This window comes from Fusarium keratoplasticum, chromosome 1 (assembly GCF_025433545.1).
Source record: "Fusarium keratoplasticum isolate Fu6.1 chromosome 1, whole genome shotgun sequence".
Classification (NCBI taxonomy): Eukaryota; Fungi; Ascomycota; class Sordariomycetes; order Hypocreales; family Nectriaceae; genus Fusarium; species Fusarium keratoplasticum.
The window spans coordinates 4,483,311-4,501,573 of NC_070529.1; the positions used below are offsets into that span (position 1 = coordinate 4,483,311).

At 54.6% G+C, this 18,263-nt stretch overlaps 5 protein-coding genes and 1 pseudogene across 6 annotated transcripts, besides 1 other annotated feature; 3 read left to right on the forward strand and 3 right to left on the reverse strand.

The window, feature by feature from the left end:
* Nucleotides 1–37: 37 nt before the first annotated feature.
* On the reverse strand, nt 38–1,507 carry NCS57_00133300 (uncharacterized protein; the record flags this gene model as incomplete). The annotated part of the gene is made up of 1 exon (XM_053051401.1): nt 38–1,507. The coding sequence occupies one exon, from the start codon at nt 1,505–1,507 to the stop codon at nt 38–40; it is 1,470 nt and encodes a 489-aa protein (XP_052919916.1).
* A 3,335-nt stretch (nt 1,508–4,842) lies between these two features.
* NCS57_00133400 lies at nt 4,843–6,833 on the reverse strand (annotated as a pseudogene). Its single transcript has 3 exons — nt 6,755–6,833; nt 6,012–6,695; nt 4,843–5,957 (listed from the first exon to the last, which is right to left on the reverse strand).
* Nucleotides 4,843–6,833: a sequence feature.
* A 1,259-nt stretch (nt 6,834–8,092) lies between these two features.
* NCS57_00133500 (uncharacterized protein) lies at nt 8,093–10,780 on the forward strand (the record flags this gene model as incomplete). The annotated part of the gene is made up of 4 exons (XM_053051402.1): nt 8,093–8,113; nt 8,171–9,136; nt 9,179–10,211; nt 10,263–10,780. 4 exons carry the CDS (start codon nt 8,093–8,095, stop codon nt 10,778–10,780), a joined length of 2,538 nt encoding a protein of 845 aa, XP_052919917.1.
* A 622-nt stretch (nt 10,781–11,402) lies between these two features.
* Nucleotides 11,403–11,848, reverse strand: NCS57_00133600 (uncharacterized protein; the record flags this gene model as incomplete). Its single annotated transcript, XM_053051403.1, has 3 exons — nt 11,699–11,848; nt 11,574–11,644; nt 11,403–11,526 (listed from the first exon to the last, which is right to left on the reverse strand). The coding sequence occupies exons 1-3, from the start codon at nt 11,741–11,743 to the stop codon at nt 11,403–11,405; spliced, it is 240 nt and encodes a 79-aa protein (XP_052919918.1). The 5' UTR covers nt 11,744–11,848.
* A 1,012-nt stretch (nt 11,849–12,860) lies between these two features.
* NCS57_00133700 (NAD(P)-bd-dom domain-containing protein) lies at nt 12,861–14,076 on the forward strand (the record flags this gene model as incomplete). Its single annotated transcript, XM_053051404.1, has 4 exons — nt 12,861–12,880; nt 12,946–12,959; nt 13,015–13,206; nt 13,259–14,076. 4 exons carry the CDS (start codon nt 12,861–12,863, stop codon nt 14,074–14,076), a joined length of 1,044 nt encoding a protein of 347 aa, XP_052919919.1.
* A 1,537-nt stretch (nt 14,077–15,613) lies between these two features.
* NCS57_00133800 (Ribosome-associated molecular chaperone SSB1) lies at nt 15,614–17,780 on the forward strand (the record flags this gene model as incomplete). Its single annotated transcript, XM_053051405.1, has 4 exons — nt 15,614–15,656; nt 15,833–16,010; nt 16,074–16,239; nt 16,323–17,780. 4 exons carry the CDS (start codon nt 15,614–15,616, stop codon nt 17,778–17,780), a joined length of 1,845 nt encoding a protein of 614 aa, XP_052919920.1.
* Between the last annotated feature and the right edge of the window lie 483 nt (nt 17,781–18,263).

Here is an 18,263-nt window from a genome sequence, read left to right on the forward strand (position 1 = left end):
TATGGTTGGATAATCCTTCGAAGAGCCATTTACATCTTCAGTAGAATGGTGAGGCTCTCCTTCGAGGATCACGGGCTCGGCGCCCTTCTCGGTCATTCCACTCCCAGTCGATATGATCCGGGTGTGGTCGTGGACGGGGCTCACAGTAGTCATGCCTGGAGCAGCCATCCCATCTCTCGCATCGCCAGGGCACCTTGCGCTGATCGTCAGCACTTCGGCTGCGTACCTGGTGCTGTTCGTGGGCGACAGAAGGGCGTTCGCGGAAGTGTTCCAGGTCGGCGTCCATCTCGCTCAGCCGCAAGCTTCCTCGTCCTACCCAGTCGTCGATAGTGTCGGCAATCTGGCGGAATCCTTCGGTGTGGCCGCCGTCGTGGCTGGCCTTGAGGCCGCATGTGACAAAGAGGTAGCTATGAATCATCTCATGTAGAAATGTCGAAATAAGTAGGCGACGGTTGTACTGGGTGTCTTTGAGAATAGGCGAAGACAACACAATGAGTGTCTCGAACCCACTGACGGGGGAACGTCGCACAGCCGTCGTGCCGACGATGTGTGCCTGATACTGGGCGCTGGCAGGGTGACTCCAATCCCAGGCAACACGGCCGGCGAGGGTGTTGAAGAAGAATAGTTCATTGGCGGCAGAGAAGATGCTGCGAAGGGCATCCTCATCCAGGGGAAAGTCGGCGGCCCGAGACTTGGGGTTGATGAGAGTCCGGAGAATGCGGCCGTGCCGCGAATCAGACCGGCGATGCCGTCTGCGGTTAGAGCCTAAGCCGGCGACATGGTCCCGGACAAGGCGAGCGGCAGCAAGGTCGCTCAATAATGAGAGGCCATTATCCTCTGCTTTGAGGGCGAGGCTGGCGAGTGAGTGCTGTGTCGTATCAGAAGAGACGGAGAGTCCGGACTCGGTGCGTTCCATAGCGCAGGCCTCGGGGACGGGTGCCGGGCCGAATGCAGCTGCTGGCGCCGGCCGGGGCTCGGGAGTCGAGCCAAAGTCGAGGCCGGCGTCGATGGAGGGAAACTCGTGATCCTCGGGAGGTGGCGAACGCTCGCGAATGACGAGAAAACCGAGCTTGTTGAGGGCCATGAGATCGGGGGGAGGAATTGGCGGAGGAGTAGTCTCAATGTCGTCGTGGTGAGGAACATCGTCCTCTGCAGGGGAGCTATAAGAGCGACCGTAGGGATAATCGGCGTGTTGGTGGACGCCGCCGTAATGGGCCCGCGGATACCCATGTCGGTGATGCAAATGCAAAGGATAAGGGTAAGCGGGCGACTCATGACCACTGGGCCCAGCTACGGGCGGGTTGTTGTATGCATCATCATATGGAAGTGCAAGTGCATCATCGATGTTGGTGTAATCGTAGTCGTCGTCAAACCTCTTCCTCTTTGGACCGAAAGTGAAGCCATCGCAGCCGTCCGAGTGGCTCACCCTCCGTTTGCCGCCGACGACATACGGGTCGGGGCCGGTAGCACCAAGCGAGAGACCCCCGTCATCCACCCGAAATGCCATGGGACATGCTCATCGACTCGAGCCGGGGTGGGTTAGATTGACAGGTGCAAGGGGAGGAAGGGGAAGAGGGAGGGGGGGAAGGATGGGAGGAAGAGGTCACATAGGGGGTAAAGAATGGAACGCCACTTTGTGATGGTTTCTCCGAACGTTTGCGTTTGCGGTTACAGCCTCTTTCTCTCTTTCGTCTCTGTTGAAGCAATGGAGATACGATTCAGAATACGACTCAGAATCTGGATTGTCGGTTGGCCCCCCCTTTCCAAGTCAAGTCGGTGAGTCCGGAAGCGGATTCGGATGCGAGTGGCGGGAACGGGAATGGAGAAGGACGCGCGTGAGCCAGCGGTTGGCGGTGGAAGCCGGAGTTTGGTTGTTGAGAGGGAGGGAGGGGAAAAGTGCAAGAAAAGATGAAATTAAAATAAAAAAGTGAAAAATGAGAAAAAGGAAAGAAAGAAGAAACGAAATGGATGGTTATGTTGGGGAATGCATGGGTAGTAGGTGCAAAGACGTGCAAGAGCTGAGTCGAGTCGAATCGAATAGCCTCGAGTTTCACCGTAAGTCTTGCTTGTCTTGGTTGCTTTTGGTTGGGGGGAGGAGTCGGGATCGTTTAATGGATGGTTCCCGGACGGTTTTGGACTGGTTTAAACGTCGAGTTATGCACCTTGAGAGCCGATCACAGATGGACAGCGCAAGAGAAAGAAGAGGGAAAAGGGACCGCAGCGCATAACAAAGATTAGGAGCGGGAGCGGGCTTCGTCTCCAAATAAGCCTCCCCTCAACACAGAGCAGGGCGACTCACTGACTGCACGCAAACAACAAGCCCAGGGCACTTGTCTTGACAGGCCCTATCATCCTTGTACAGTTGTCCGTCCTGTCTCTGCCCTCTGCCGTGGGCTTCTCTGCCTCTGCCAAATCACCGCCCGGATCGCGCTGGGGAATCCTTGCCTTGGGGGTGTGAGGCGCTGAAAGCGTGAGAATCACTGACTGGGCTGCTGCTAGGTGGCTGCTTGCTGCAAGTACCCCCCTTCCGGTCTCTTCGACAGAGAGCATGACACGACACACACGAGCTTTTTGCTCTGGAGGCCCTATTATCCATCCAGGGGATCCCCCATTAGTGAGAGGTCCATCCCTTAGATACGGGTCGCCTCACTCTTGTCGACTGGCTTGCTTTTTTCTTTTCATTCTTAAGCTGCTGCCCGGGCTCCGGTTCTAATGGCGAACCGGCGTCGAGCGCTATGGCTATTGCGGCAGTGACACCGGGACCTTAAAATGAGGAACCCTGAGGGGGGGCTTGGAAACATCGGGAATGCAATCTTGGGACTCTGTTGGCTGTCGATGGCATGGCAAGGCATGGCAGCATGGCGGTGTGTGCTATGTCGCTAGGCGCCCGAGACGAGATGACGGCAGACCGAGAGAAACAGCGCAGCACGCTATCATACACTACAGACTAGGTAGAGTAAAGAGGCCATCGTCACCGCAGGTCAGCCTCGTAACCTGCCTGCAAATGGGGCCTCGGCCAGGCAAAACTGACCTGATGTCGTCGACGGAAACTTGGAAGCCTCCCTTGAAGGTCGAAACTGTATACATGTACCCGGCCGAAACGGTCCAGACAAGGGGGTCAAGGGTGCCCGCTGAAGCCACGAGATGCTCGCTGCAGATGACCAGGGATCTTCCCTCCAGACTACCAAATCCAGGGCAATGGGCCACTGCCACAGCCAATATCCATCAGAGACATCTGTCGTTCTCTTTCTCTTTTGGCAATCTTGAGCCGAAAGGAAAAAATCCCAGCGAAGATCCCCATGTCTCAGCTTTTTGCATCTTCCCAAGAACCCCTACCGCCCATTCAACAAAAAACTTGGCTTCCACCATGCTTTATGATTCAATAACAAGGCGAAAACATCTCCACCTGTATGTACACAGACCTGACAGCGCACACCTCCTCCTCCTCCTCTTCCCCGCTAGAGATGCCATATAAACCCACTTCCCGCCAGGGGCCACCGTACCGGCGCCCGGTGCCTTGGACAGTAGCCTTCGTTCGGTCGTCGTCAAAGACCGGGATACCCTTTGAAGATTAGCAGAGTGCCTGACGTCGAATCCATGAACGATGCGTGCGTGATACAAGAGGGGTGAACCTGTATCATCCATTGAAAGATCGTCGTTCAACTTCAATGCTGGGCTTCACTCGCTATCACGGCCCAACTCTGAGACGAGATATCAATATGAGGCCCTCTACCGCCAACCCCCAATAATAGCCTATAACTGCCGTCCTCTGATCGGATAGCCTCAGCTTCTCTAGCCCGTGCTAGAAACCGTCTATTTCCTTTGGCGCCTCCGCCGAGGACCTGTCAAGCGTCCCCATCGGCATCATTGGTCCAGGGATGCCGTCGGAGCCCCGTGATTGGTCGCCCTGTTCTTCAGAGGGCACCTGGACTGGACCCAGTCGTGGACCTTGGCGAGAAAGGGAAGCGAGAGAAGCTTCTGCGAGATGAGATTTGGAATTTACAAATCTTCCTTTTCTACCGATGGATCTTGTTCTAGTGGTTTACCGTCTTTTGATCCTTGAAAAATCAGAGATGGTGAGTGAATGTGGAGAACGGCAGCTAATGCATCCCGAGACAAACCAGAGATGGACAGATGCAGATGCTTTCGAACTGACTCATAGCGTTGGATCGAGTTGGGTTGAGATGCAGCATGTAATCGGTCATTCTTTCTATCAATAGACACAGACTGATAGACAGCACAGCAACTACTGTACTCCTCCTCATCCTCTCTATCCAGTCAACTCCTCCTCGACAATAATCACCATCAACAAGCTCATACAACACTCCACTCCTCCTCTTGGTCGGCATCACCGCCACGCCCTGCATTGACCACATCCATCTCGCAGCATGCAAGCACCCTGCGCCACCTATACTCTTCTAGCCTGATGCTTGCTTCGAGTCCCGTCGGTCGGTCGTTGGCCGCGGCGTCCTTGCTTTTCCGAAGCTGTCAACCAACTCTTTGTGCTTTGCCGCGCCGCCGCCTCATCTTGCCCTCCTCCTCGACGTGGTCACTCTATAGAGTAGTGATCCTCATGGAGCCGGGTGAGGTAAGCCTTTGGTGTGCACCCAGACACATGAGCAACTTGTCAGAGGACCTCGCCCTCTCCACCGACGATCACTCGCTCGCTCTCGTCATCGGCAACACTCCACTGGAATTTTCAAGGGTCTTTGCCCTGCAGAGTGAACTGTTGATCCCATCATTGTCCGGTTATCACACATGCAGATGAAGCAAAAAACCCGCTCTCTTTTATTATCCTGGACCCTTAATGCAATCTGCAGTATCCACCCCCTCCCCTCATCGTCACTCTGCCAGCCCAAGACCTTGCACGAACCGTGCCTCGTCAGCCTGCCGTTCCAGAGCCTCCCGCATCCGCTGTGAATACACCCGTCTCTTCTGCTCCTCCTCCGCAGCCTCCCCGGCCCTGTCCTCGTCAAAGTCCTCCGGCGCGAAGAGCGGAGCCCCCGTGAAACTGGCCATCCCCAGCTTCTCCCCCGTCCAGAACAGGACGTTGTCCTCGTTGGGCCGGTCCGGCTTGGACCGGCGCTTGGTCGACAGGATCTTGCGTGCGAGGTCGTCGGAGCCCGGCATCGAGGCAAAGAGCGACGCCTGCGTCTGCACGTCGCTGTGCCCGATCTTGATCCGTCGGCACTCGGTGTATCCGTCCCTCTCGAACCACTTGATTTGCCCGGCCCCGTCCGAAAAGGCAATCTTGGTCCCGTGGTTGATTACCGACAAGATGATGGACGAGGCCGCCGTGTAGCGGTTCTTCATGGTAGAGTTTTGCTGGACAGGCCCGTCGCTTGACAGGTCTACAGACCCCAAACCATACAGCTCCAGAGAACCCTTGGTCTTGTACTCTCCGCCGGCAATCAGCGTACGGCCATTCTCAGACGTCTTGGACTCTTCAACTCTCTCGGCCGAGAGCTCGCCCCGACGGCGTACCTCGTGATCCACCGTAGAGAAGGGGTAAGGCAGGGCTGCCAGGCTGGAGAGCCTCGATCCCGAGTAGATGGAGCCCATGATCTTGGGAAACTGGCGTCGATCGTAATGCAGAATATTGGAAAACCGTCCCGACACGTAGATGTCGTCCGACACCATCTCATCGCCCGCCGGCCGGGGCAGGTGGAGAATGCTGGTCGGTGTTGGCTGAGACAGTGAGGCGTACGGCGGCAGTGGATTTGGATCAAAGATGGCCTTGAAGGGATTGTCTTCCTCCAGGCTGCTGCTACCATCGAGACGCTCCACAACCTCGTTGTATACCTTTGATGGTGCTCTAAAGTCGTGTAGGTGGATGCCCAATGAGGTGCCCACGGTCAAGGGTACTCCGTCTTGGATCTGTGACAAGGTTGTGATGGACCACTCGAAGGAATCTCGCTTGACTACCTCAAGACGGTTGAGATCGACTTCGATGAGGTCTGATAGAGTGTCAGAAAGATCAACGATCAACAGTTGATGGGTCCGGCACTTACGACTCTGCACAGCAAAGACAGCCTTGTGGTTGCTGTTGCTGACGCTAACACACTCTGTGACACCCGTGTCGATCTTCTTGGACCGCCTCGTGTTCTGATCTCCCCGGCCGTCAAAGAAGAGAATGTCGGGTCGGCTCGTGGCCACGATCCCTCCCCTTTTCCCTCGGCTTCCGTTGACATCCCACAGGCAAACAGACCCATCATCCAAGGGGGAGACGGCCAAGAGGCTGCCAAGGCCATCATCTCCGTTGTTTGGGTTGTAGAGGGCCATGCCCCTGACCTCGATGAGGTGCTGCAAACCGCCAACTCTGACACGCGGCGTCTCCAGCCAGTTGACACATGTTGGGCCCTGGCGTTGAATGTACTCGTCATACCACGAGACGTGCTCACCGGGGAATGCTGGGTCCCAGTTGGCCATGTCCTGGAGGAATTCGAGATGCACTCTGCCTGGCCGAGGGGGTTCATCTGCGTCTGGGAGTAGATCATAGTCGCTTACATCTGGGTCTTTAGCCTTGCCCAGCTTGGACTCGGTAGAAGTAGCAAAGATCTTCCGGCGGTTCTGGAGGAAGTGATACCATGGTGAACGCTCGAAACAGTGGCGTTTCCACAGTTCATGGTCAAGACAGACTTCTCTGAGTCTGCGTGAGACGAGTTGAAGCCTGGGTAGGTTGTGAGGTTCGAGATCTAAAGTGCCGGCGTCAGCAAGTTGATAGCGGGGTACTGATTCACGGATGGCAACTCACAGCAGAGGATCTGGAGCAGGATCTCATCCGGGAGCCCGTCCCAGCCGCGCTCAGACTGAGTGGGCGAGGCCATGACGCAGGCTGCAGAGGAGCTCGGAGAACTCGGAAGATGGCAAGGCAGTCGAGGACTCAAGTCTACAAGAGAAACGAGAGTTGGGCTCGATGGCAAAGTAGGCAGGGCAGACCAGGCTGATTGATGATTGATGATTTGCGGGCGGAAGTGCGGGTGTTCCTGGGTGCGTGCTGGGCCTAGGTTGAAAAGGCGGGTCAGGTCGACAAGGGTTGCAAGAGTCGCGATAAGCGATGGAGATGGGCCTGGCCTACGGAGAAGTCAATTAAGCGACCTCCGCTTACTTGTGCCTATCCCAATGCTACAGAGTCTTCATCTACAGGCTTCTTGACGACTCTAGTCGACAGATGGCGTCTGATGGCTCAGTCTCAAGAGGTCCGTCTCCGCCATCAATTGGTCAACCACGGGCATCCATCTTGAGACGCGGGGGCTAGAGCCTTGGTCCGGTTCCCCGCTTGGACGATCCCTTCACTCACAGATTCTTTGTCTCCTACAATGGAAAGAGACTTCAAGTCGGGGCTTCTATTCGATGCTTCCGAGACATAGAACTACTATGCCCGTTTCAACCACCACTAGCAGCCACAGGGCCATGGGCGCTATGTGATGTGCTAGGCCCGGATATCCCATAGAGCCTCTGCCAATAGAAGTCCTCGCCAACTTGCCATCACTGCCAGCCGTCCATCACTGTCAACGACAACTTCATCAAGTGTTTGCCAGCTGCCAGGCCACAACCCGTTTCTAGGGCAATAATGTTCAAAATACCATAGCCCTAATCGATAGGACTTGCTGGCGACGCGTCTGCCTTAGGATGCCACAGTTTTTCCTCCCGCAATCGCAATAACAAATCCCCCTCCTCCCCAAAACATCCCAACACCCTCACCTTTCCACCTCGAAAAACACCATCTTCTGCATCGCATCACGGTAACCTCGGTTTCTCGCGCACCCTAGGTGTAGCTTCAACTAGGGCATTCGCTTCTTATGAACGCTCTAGTTAGCTGCGGCTTCTAGGCTTGCGCGATAATCCTATCGTGAGCGCTTCAAAGGCTCCTCAACACGTTCTACCTTCATCTCCAATCGACCCTATTCAAACAACCCCATTCAAAGCACCGGCAGACACTCTTTGCCATCATCTTCAAGACACCCTTCAAGACACCGGCAGATACTCTTTGTTACCATCTTCAAAATCCACTACAAGCACGACAGAGAAACTTTGCCATCATTTTCAAACCCACTTCACTACGAGCACGCAAGTGCTTAAAACTCCAATCATGAACCCCCATCACGAAAATGTAAGTTTCCACCTATCCATCGACCCAGGCGAGGCCGCGGCATGCTAAACTTTATAGTCGCTCCTCTCACCCAAGAGTGATCATTCGGGCCGAGGTGCGCGGCATGGTAGTAACACCACCGCTACCTCAGTCTCCTATCACTCGGACCCCTTTGCGAGCTCTAATCTCGATGAGGATGTTCAAACCAAGGACTATTCCTATGTCAAGTCTCGTACTCCCAAGAGCGAGACTCCTCGCCCTCGTGGTTTAATCAATGATCACGCATCTCGGACTCCATCCAGCAACGTCAAAGCCAAGATGGCTTGCTTTGAGAGCCCCAACTCCTTCGGAGATGATCGTGATGATCGCGGTGATGATCGAGCCGCTTCCGAGTGGGAAACAGTCGCTGCAGACGATGAGTTTGCACCATATCCCGAGGTTACAACCAAAGCGCAGAGACGCCAGGGAAAGTCGAACTTCACTTCGACCACTCCCTCAAAGACTTCTAAGACTGACGCCATTGTTCATCCTCATATCATGAGCTGGGGTCAGCCAGCGGAGACTTCTAACCCTGTCTCGCGTCGCGATCCCGTTCGCCAGCCGTCGGTGCGACCAGAGCAAGCGTCATCTCCGCGTTTGCGCACTTTCCACTCCTCTTCTAGTCTCTACAGCGAGCTGGATAAGAAGGAGAGAAAGGGCCACAAGCAAGCTCTTCACTCTGACGGAGCTGAGCCTGACACGACTTACTGCGAGGGAGAGCGAGCTGAGGACGTTCTGCAAGACGAAGACGATCTCCCAGGTCAAGATGGTCTGCGAGTTCCTCAGAATCAGGACACGCTCAAGCGAGCCTCTGCTATCACCACCAGTAGCCATGGCGACCCCTTTCACTATGACGGGGACAGGTACTCGGACTTTTTGCGCTCCTCAATCGAACGGGATGTGAGTGATGCGCTACACCATACCGGCAAAACTACCTATTCGAACTACAGCGTCCCACAGTCCCCTGAGAGCCACACTCCCAAGGGTTATCCGCATGGTGGTCATGTTGGTTCCTTCTACAACTCTGCGGCTATTCGATCGGCCTAGAATGTCGACGAACAGGTAAAGGTTCCCGTCGGTCGACAGCCCGAGGAAGAGCCATCTCCTGAGCCCATCCAGGACCGCCGACTGGACGGCGAGATTGTCACACTGCTGAAGAACCGGACCGAGACTCAGGCGGGTACCGAGGCTGATTGGCGGACGGTGACGACCGAGAACCATCCTTACGATTCGATGCGCCAGGAATTCCATGATAGCATCGCCAAGGGTACTGGAAGCAGTCTTGCTGATGTTTCCGACACGACGGAGCGTAACCATCACCTTTACGAGTATGGGTCCATGGACAGAATCATCCAGCATCCTTCTCGCGATGTGAACACCGGATCCTACCGTGTTCGCAACGACAAGCCATCCAGACTCCCTGTCCTTATTCCTCAGGCTGGAGGACGTCCCGGGCTCTTTGCTCAGAATGCGACTCGCAACTTGGTTCAGTCACCTCCTAGAACCCCTGCGTCCTTGGCAGGCTTGTTTCGTAAGGACGGACATGGGCAGACTGCCAAGCGTCGAAGTCTTCTCCTGGATGAGGAACGCCGGGACAGTTATCAGACCCTCAGTTCGGATGCGGGTGCTTCCAAGGCTCACGACAATGGTGAATCTTCCAACGCCGATAGACTCTTCAGCTGGCCCCGAGTCAACAAAACCCTCGGACGGGAGCCTCCCAAGACTCCACCTACTATCTTGGACAAGCCACTGTACAAGCGCGACTTCCAGGAGGGAAGAAAGCGGACACACGTCCCTCATGATGCTTTTCTCAAGAAAACTGAGACGATCCACATGGACCTCATCAGTCTCCCTGAGGCAGCCATGCTCCAGCGCTTCCGCAGAGCGCGAGGTGAGGAGGACCACACTATGACCGGTGCTGCGTTCGCCGCCAAGAAGGGTCATGGAAGCATCAACAGCCCCCTCGGCAGCCCCAGCTCGGCTACTTTTCCCCTGACGCCCACCTCGGGGTCTACTCTCCCACGCCCTGCTCCTGCACATCATCCTGAGCGTGCCAACCACAACGGTTTTTTCCGAGACTGTAAGTTGAAACATACTCACAAACTTGAACTATATGCTAACTCGCATACAGCGAGCGAGCGTATTTCTGAAATGCTTATCCCGTCTTCTGCTATCCTGGGAAGCACCGGGACTGATAGTCGATTCGGCACCAACAGAGGATGGTGCGGTGACAACATTCAGCCCTTCAACAGCTTCAGCGAAGATGAACCAAGATTCAGACGAGGCCCCGCCAGCACCTTTGGCAGACGATCGGACAATGGACGCGGTGACCGCTCGGGCGTCGAACTCGTCGACTTTACCTGGGGCAACGTCCTCCACCGTCGCCAGCAGCCTGACGACGCTGAAGACCACCGACAGAAGAGAGTCTTTGTGAGCATCGTCATCTTGACAATCATGTTCCCCTTCATCGGTGTGCTTGCGATCCGGAACAAGCTCGACGCCATGATTCCCTGGGCCACCGAGGGAGAGATGCACACTCTCACCCCGACCCAGCGCCGTACTCTCAAGTACCTGCTTCTGGTTCTTGCCGTTCTGTACCCCGCCCTTATCACCGGACTTGTTGTCTACTACGCAGTCCACCGCCGCTAAATCGGAGAGATTCTAAGAGAATGAGAGTTGTATGTATGGTTTCGTTTTTGGGATTATCATGACAGAACGCCTACCCAAGCAACGGGGACCAGGCGACATGGTCAGAGAACATGGGCATACGACATGCCCAGTCAGGGAGAACATGGGCGAGGCGACATGGCCAGATGACATTGACCACATAACATGGGCCAGAGAATACGGGCGTGATGATTTCACAGACAAAGATCCCATATACACGGATCAAGTGATGGGGTGAGAACTGGGTCGTGAGATATGGATGCCCTGGAGAGGCCTACTTTCGGTTCTTTTTGTTTGTATGATTTACATGGTTGCACATGGGAATGCAACATGGGGCCGCACATGGGGAGAGAGGCCAGCCAGGTTTCGGTTTTCTTCTTGTTGTACGGATTTCTTTACTATGAATGGCCACACATGGGGGGGGGATGGAGAGGATCGGGCTTATCCCGAGAATTATGTACTGAGTTGGTCTAGGGCCCATAGACGCGCAAGTTACCAGACTGCCGACGCATTCCCGTTCCCCGATGGTGATTTCCTGCAATCATCTCGTCGCAAGTGTTGTTCGTCTCTCCCGTTTCATCAGCTCCAGACGCAGTTCTCGGGCTCACTTCTTGCTGTCAGAAGAGGAGGTGTAGGTGTATCCGCTGGGAGAAGTGTAGGTCGAGTCACCCTGGCCGTTGTTGTAGTAGGTACTGCCATTGGGGTTTGAGTAGTAGTACGATCCATCGCTGGTTCAAGGTTAGTCGGTGTCTTGAGGATCAAGAGAGAGACCTACGAGTTGGAGTAGTGGTACGAGTTGGAATTGGTGGCACTGCTGCCGTAGTCTCGAGCGCAGTAATGGTTGCCCTGAGCTAGCGTCAATATCTCGATCAAAATGGGACAAGACTGGGATGGACGTACTTGGCTGTTGGTGCCGGAGCTCTTGTAGGTGAAGTCGTCGGGCATGATGACTTGCTTTGCTGGTGATGAGCTGTGGTTGCTTAGATGGCTGAGACTGGTGAGTGTTTTGGAGGGTAGAAGATCTCTGTGAAGAAGAATGAGCAAAGATGGACGTAGCGAAGCAGGGGAAAAGAGCAGAGGAAAGGTCCAGGGGATGTCGTCCTTTAAGTAGCCATTGCCCTTAGACAGTAGATGCCATCCCAGCGAGGGGAAGACAGGCCATATCAAGCGGTGTCTTGCTCGGTATCAGCAAAAAGCAAAGACAAGCATTCGCTAGATCCGGGCGGTTTGCGTTGCGCCATTGGCGCCATTTGCTATCCCCCGCGGTTTGGGCTTGACGCTATCGCCGGCCCCGCCCGGGATGGAATGGGAGGCTTGAGTTAGATTCCATGGATGAGCATGTGGTGCTTGGTCGGTCATTGCGTGCGTCTGGGGTGAAGATTGTTACTTTTGGCTTGATGGATGAATTTGTGAGGGTTTCATGATGATGAAGGTGTTGGTTGTAAATACCTAGATGCAGATGTTGCTAATGCCCATTGTTGTTGACAACAGGGGAGACAATTGAGCACTTCGTGTTGATAGACAGGGGCCGTCATGTTATCAGATTAGCATTTGATAGCTCCATCTTGGGATACATGTACTGTACTAGCCAGGTACCCCAGCTCAATCCACAAACCTGATTGTCATGATGGCATCTCTAGGGTAATCATCAACTTCAACTTCATCAAGAACCAACATTTCTGCATCGGAAATACCATCCCGAAACATGCAAGCATACCTTTTCGGAAGCGTCCCCTGATCGCTAATCACCTCGTGTGGTTGCAGCAAATACCCGCACCTCAGCACGACATCATTGGAAGCATACCGTCATTGATGTCAATCCCGCTTACCAAGCTTTCCCACTGTGGGAAACTTTGACGTTGGAATGAAGTGATGAACGACCCTCAATTGCACCGCTGATTAGAAATCGCAGAGGAGTAGAGTAGCATGCGAAATGGTATAAATTGTATTGTCTCGCTCGTCTTTGGTTGTGCTTGTGTTTCCAAGACAACACTCTTACCCCTCCCCTCATCCACTGTCAGAGAACTGCCCCAAGACATCAAACCGCAGCAACAACATCAAGATGGCGCCCAAGATCTTCCTGTACGTGTTACCCCCGTTGCTTCTAGAAACTAAGAGTTACGAATACAAGCTGACCTGCTCCCTAGAACCGGTGTCACTGGTATGTCGCACAGAATCAATCATTGCGTCTCGGTTGCTAACTGCTCCCACCACAGGCTTCATCGGAGGCGCTGCCTTTGCCAAGATTTACGAGAAACACCCAGATTACGAATACAAACTCTTCGTCCGTAGCGAGGAGCGTGCCAAGGCTGTTTCTCAGAAGTATCCCGACGTCAAGTTCGTGTATGGCGACCTCAATAGCACCGATGTGATCGAGAAGGCGGCTGCTGAGGCCGACATTGTCATCCGTATGAACTACACACCTGTGGTATCGAGATCTCCGTCTAACATTGACTCTAGACACGGCAGAATCAGCAGACACCGTATCTGCTGCCGAGGCAATCGCAAAGGGCCTCGCCGCTGGCCATACAGCAGACAAGCCAGGATACTGGATCCATCTGTCGGGTACTGGTATCCTGACCTGGTACGACTTTGATAACAAGCGTTTTGGCGAGGGACCTCTGCCCGAGCAAAAGTACAATGATATTAACGACATCGACCGCCTCCTGACCCTACCAGAATCGGCCATCCACAGAGACGTCGACAAGATTGTCCAGGGTGCCAACTCGGACGCCGTCAAGACCCTCATCATAGCACCTCCAACCATCTATGGAACAGGCGGCGGACCCGTCAACAAGCGCAGCATCCAGGTCCCAAACCTCGCCAACGCGAGCCTTCAACTAGGCTACGCACCCGTCATCGGGGCCGGCAAGACGGAGTGGGACAACGTCAACATCAACGACCTCGCAGACCTGTTTAGCAGATTCGTCGACGCAACACAGGACCCATCCAAGCGGAGCAACCCCGAGATCTTTGGCCGCCACGCCTACTACTTCGCCCGGGGCGGCCAGCACGTGTGGGCCGACATCGCGGCTTGGATCGCCGACGAGGCGAGGCGTCAGGGGTACGCCCCGGACCTCAAGACAAAGTCGGTGCCGCTCGAGGTGGTGTCCAAGCTCGGGCTGGTGTCGGCCGAGTCGTGGGGCGCCAACTCCAAGGGCGAGGCCGAGAGGGCCAAGAAGTATCTGGGGTGGGAGCCCAAGGGGGTGCCGCTCAAGGAGACAATTGCAGAGGCTGTGGCGCTCGAGGCAAAGAAGCTGGGCTTGACGGCCAAGTAGGACGTTATCTGACGTGAAGGATCGAGTCTACGGATAGGAACTCGGTCTCAACTCTTCTGGTGTCTCAGGGCATGGCGTTGTAACAACTATTTTCATCACCTTCGTCTTGTGAGGTGCTAAAATTGCAGCGAAAGTTCGCCTCACGTTTTCGATGACTGAATAGCTTAATGGAGCCTGATCATCTTCGTCTTGCGAGACACTTGAATTGTAGTGAGGCAACGGCCTTGTACCGTTTCGATATCCCTGGATAGCTTCATGAACCCAACTGCTGGGTGGATTCGGAGGAGCGTGAAGGTACTCTCCGACAGACATTGCATGAATTATGAGCCTGTATCATTATTTTCCGTTGTCAAGCAAGTCTCGAGTGACGAGTTGTCGGTCATGCCCTTCATTCGCCTTTGGCCCATATCTGTTGCGGAACCTCCCTCGGAAGCTTGTGGCGTCCGTTGACTCGTTGGACAAGTCGTCTACGTAGAACATTCGAGTTCAATTGTCAGCAACTTCATTAGTCTAGTGCCTAGAAGAATTCGATATCAAGGGTTATCTTGTGGCGGCACATCTGACAACTTGGCTGCAGCCGTTGACTCGGAGCGTTTCCTCAGCCAATAACAGTAGTCCAAAGCCCAACCAGCGATTTTTTGCATACAACGTCTCAAGAGGCAACACAGCCCCCGCGAGTCAGAAAGTCCGTTGCGTCGAACGTTGTGGTTGCGAGCGAGTAAGTTGACCAAGGCTGGCTGCTCTTAGCCGCCCGCGGCTCCGAAAGCGGCAACTCGATTACACATACACGGCCTGAGGAAGCGACTCGCTCGCTACTCGGCGTTGCCGTTTTAGCCTAGGTTGTACTGCAGCAAGTAGTGATTGCCATCCCGCATGTAAGGAGAGGGGAAGAAGAAAAAAAAATTGGTTCGAGATGCGGCTAATCCGTTCGTCGCCACTGGGTGTATGTATGTCTCTTTGTTGAGGCGACTGGGAGTCTCAGGCGGAAGTGGGAGTGATTGCTGTCACGAGAAATGGGGGTTCAAGAGCACTAGCCACGCACAAGTACTTACACACAAAAAATAGAAGAAAATATACATAATCATGAACTTTTTTGCCCGTGATTCAGTCACCGCACAAGACCTCGTAGGATAACCCGACAAGGATGCCCGCTTCTTGCCACAAAAACAAACCATCTCCGGCTTAGAATTGCCTCGTCTCTCATTTCCCAACCACAAGCGCCCTTTGACAGAATCTTTCCGTTGCCCCAGGCGCCGCAGCGACGAAGAGAAAAAAAAGAACTGGAGCCCTGAAAAACTCAGAACTCAGGCGAAGGGTCTATACCCTAATAGGCTTAGTGGAGGGGATCTCTGGCAGCCCAGCATAGCCCCACTCGGCAGAAAAAAAAGTTCACAAGCCCAGGGCCCCTCCCGAATTTATTCTCAGCGCCCGCTCACAAAATCTGGTTGGGAGAATTTCTTTCTCGAAACCCCACGTTCTTCCTCTTTCCCTTCATCCTTCTTCCCTTCTTCACCAAAAGCCTTTCAGACTAGACAAAATGGCGGACGAAGTGTATGACGGTGCCATTGGCATTGATCTGGGTGAGTTTCTGATCTTCAGTATTGCTGTTGCTGTTGCTGCTGCGACGTCGTCGTGGTGATTTGTGCGCTCGCGATGCCCTTCTTGGGCATCAAAGGGCAAAAATCACACAGGCTCAACAAACACGGCGAACACACAAATCTCTTCGACTGTCGATGCTAACAACGATCCCTCACAGGTACCACCTACTCCTGCGTTGCTACGTACGAGGGTACCAATGTCGAGATCATCGCCAACGAGCAGGGTTCTTTCACCACCCCTTCTTTCGTTTCCTTCACCGATAAGGAGCGTCTGATCGGTGAGGCCGCCAAGAACAACGCTGCCATGAACCCCCGCAACACTGTCTTCGATGCCAAGTGAGTTTTTTGCTCTGGTCCGATCCCCGCGAAAAACACCCTCTGACTGAAATTTTCCCTCAGGCGTCTGATTGGCCGTCGCTTCGACGACCCTACCGTCAAGAAGGACATCGAGTCTTGGCCCTTCAAGATCATCGATGACAACGGTGCCCCCAAGATCGAGGTCGAGTACCTCGGCGAGAAGAAGTCCTTCTCTGCCCAGGAGATTTCCTCCATGGTTCTCACCAAGGTAAGCCAACCTGCCCCTCCATCAAATTTTCCCCGCCCCCGCACTAGCGACGCTCGAGCAAAAATTCTGACCCCTCCAAACAGATGAAGGAGATTGCCGAGGTCAAGCTTGGCAAGAAGGTTGAGAAGGCCGTCATCACTGTCCCTGCCTACTTCAACGACAACCAGCGACAGGCCACCAAGGACGCCGGTTCCATCGCCGGTCTCAACGTCCTCCGTATCATCAACGAGCCTACTGCTGCCGCCATCGCCTACGGTCTTGGCTCTGGCAAGTCTGAGAAGGAGCGCAACGTTCTCATCTACGATCTCGGTGGTGGTACTTTCGATGTCTCCCTCCTCAACATCCAGGGTGGTGTCTTCACTGTCAAGGCCACCGCTGGTGACACCCACCTGGGTGGTCAGGACTTCGACACCAACCTCCTCGAGCACTGCAAGAAGGAGTTCAGCCGCAAGACCAAGAAGGACCTGTCTGGCGATGCCCGTGCTCTCCGTCGTCTCCGAACTGCTTGCGAGCGTGCCAAGCGTACCCTCTCTTCCGGTGCCCAGGCCACCATTGAGATTGACTCTCTCTTCGATGGTGAGGACTTCACCATGTCCATCACCCGTGCCCGTTTCGAGGACCTTAACGCCAAGGCCTTCTCTGGCACCATCGAGCCCGTTGCCCAGGTTCTCAAGGACGCCGCTATCGAGAAGAGCGCCGTTGACGAGATCGTCCTGGTCGGTGGTTCCACCCGTATCCCCAAGATCCAGAAGCTCCTGACCGACTTCTTCGATGGCAAGAAGCTTGAGAAGAGCATCAACCCCGATGAGGCTGTTGCCTACGGTGCCGCCGTCCAGGCCGGTATCCTCTCCGGAAAGGCCACCTCCGCCGAGACCGCCGACCTCCTCCTCCTGGATGTCGCCCCCCTGTCCCTCGGTGTCGCCATGGAGGGCAACATCTTTGCTCCCGTCGTTCCCCGTGGAACTAGCGTGCCAACATTGAAGAAGAGAACCTTCACCACTGTCAGCGATGGTCAGCAGAGCGTTCAGTTCCCCGTCTACCAGGGTGAGCGTGTCAACTGTGAGGACAACACCTCCCTGGGTGAATTCACTCTTGCCCCTATCCCTCCCATGCGGGCTGGTGAGGCCGTGCTCGAGTGTGTCTTCGAGGTCGACGCCAACGGTATCCTTAAGGTGACTGCCACTGAGAAGACCTCTGGCCGCAGCGCCAACATCACCATTGCCAACTCTGTCGGCAAGCTCTCCACCGATGAGATTGAGAAGATGATCAGCGACGCCGAGGCCTTCAAGACCAACGACGACGCTTTCCAGAAGCGATTCGAGGCCAAGCAGCAGCTTGAGTCTTACATCAGCCGTGTCGAGGAGATTGTCTCCGATCCTACTCTGTCCCTCAAGCTCAAGCGAGGCCAGAAGGAGAAGATCGAGAACACCATCAGCGACGCCATGGCTGCTCTTGAGCTCGGCGACAGCTCTGCTGAGGACCTCAAGAAGCAGGAGCTCGCCCTCAAGCGCCTTGTCACCAAGGCCATGTCCTCCCGATAAATGCACAATACTGCTAAAAAGGATGGCAGCCGTGTAGATGAACGGGTTATGGATGATGAGCAATGAGCCAGGCCACCCTCGACGCCTCGCGAGGGCTTAGGCTTACGACTGGCCGGGAGGTTTTCCTTTGTCATTACGGTAATTGGACAAGGATATACCGAGGCATTTGAAAAGTTCTGCATGTTTGTGTTCATGGGTCGATGACAGCGATGCCGCGCTCAGGCCTGGGCGGTCATGACATGAGAAGCTGCATGGGAAAAGCGAAGGCGGGTGCGGGCTCACTGGGCCGGGGCCCCCGATGAGTGGATGAAGGCCTGTGAATTTAAGCATAGACTCGGTAGAATGGAAAAATGGAATGATGCCTTTTTACCAACTTCATTTTATTTGCCTGGTGTTCGATGTGACTCGTGCTGTGTAATGACTGGCCGTTGCCCATATAATACTCGATCCGTGGTGTTGAACAAATGGGCAAAATGTCAGTGC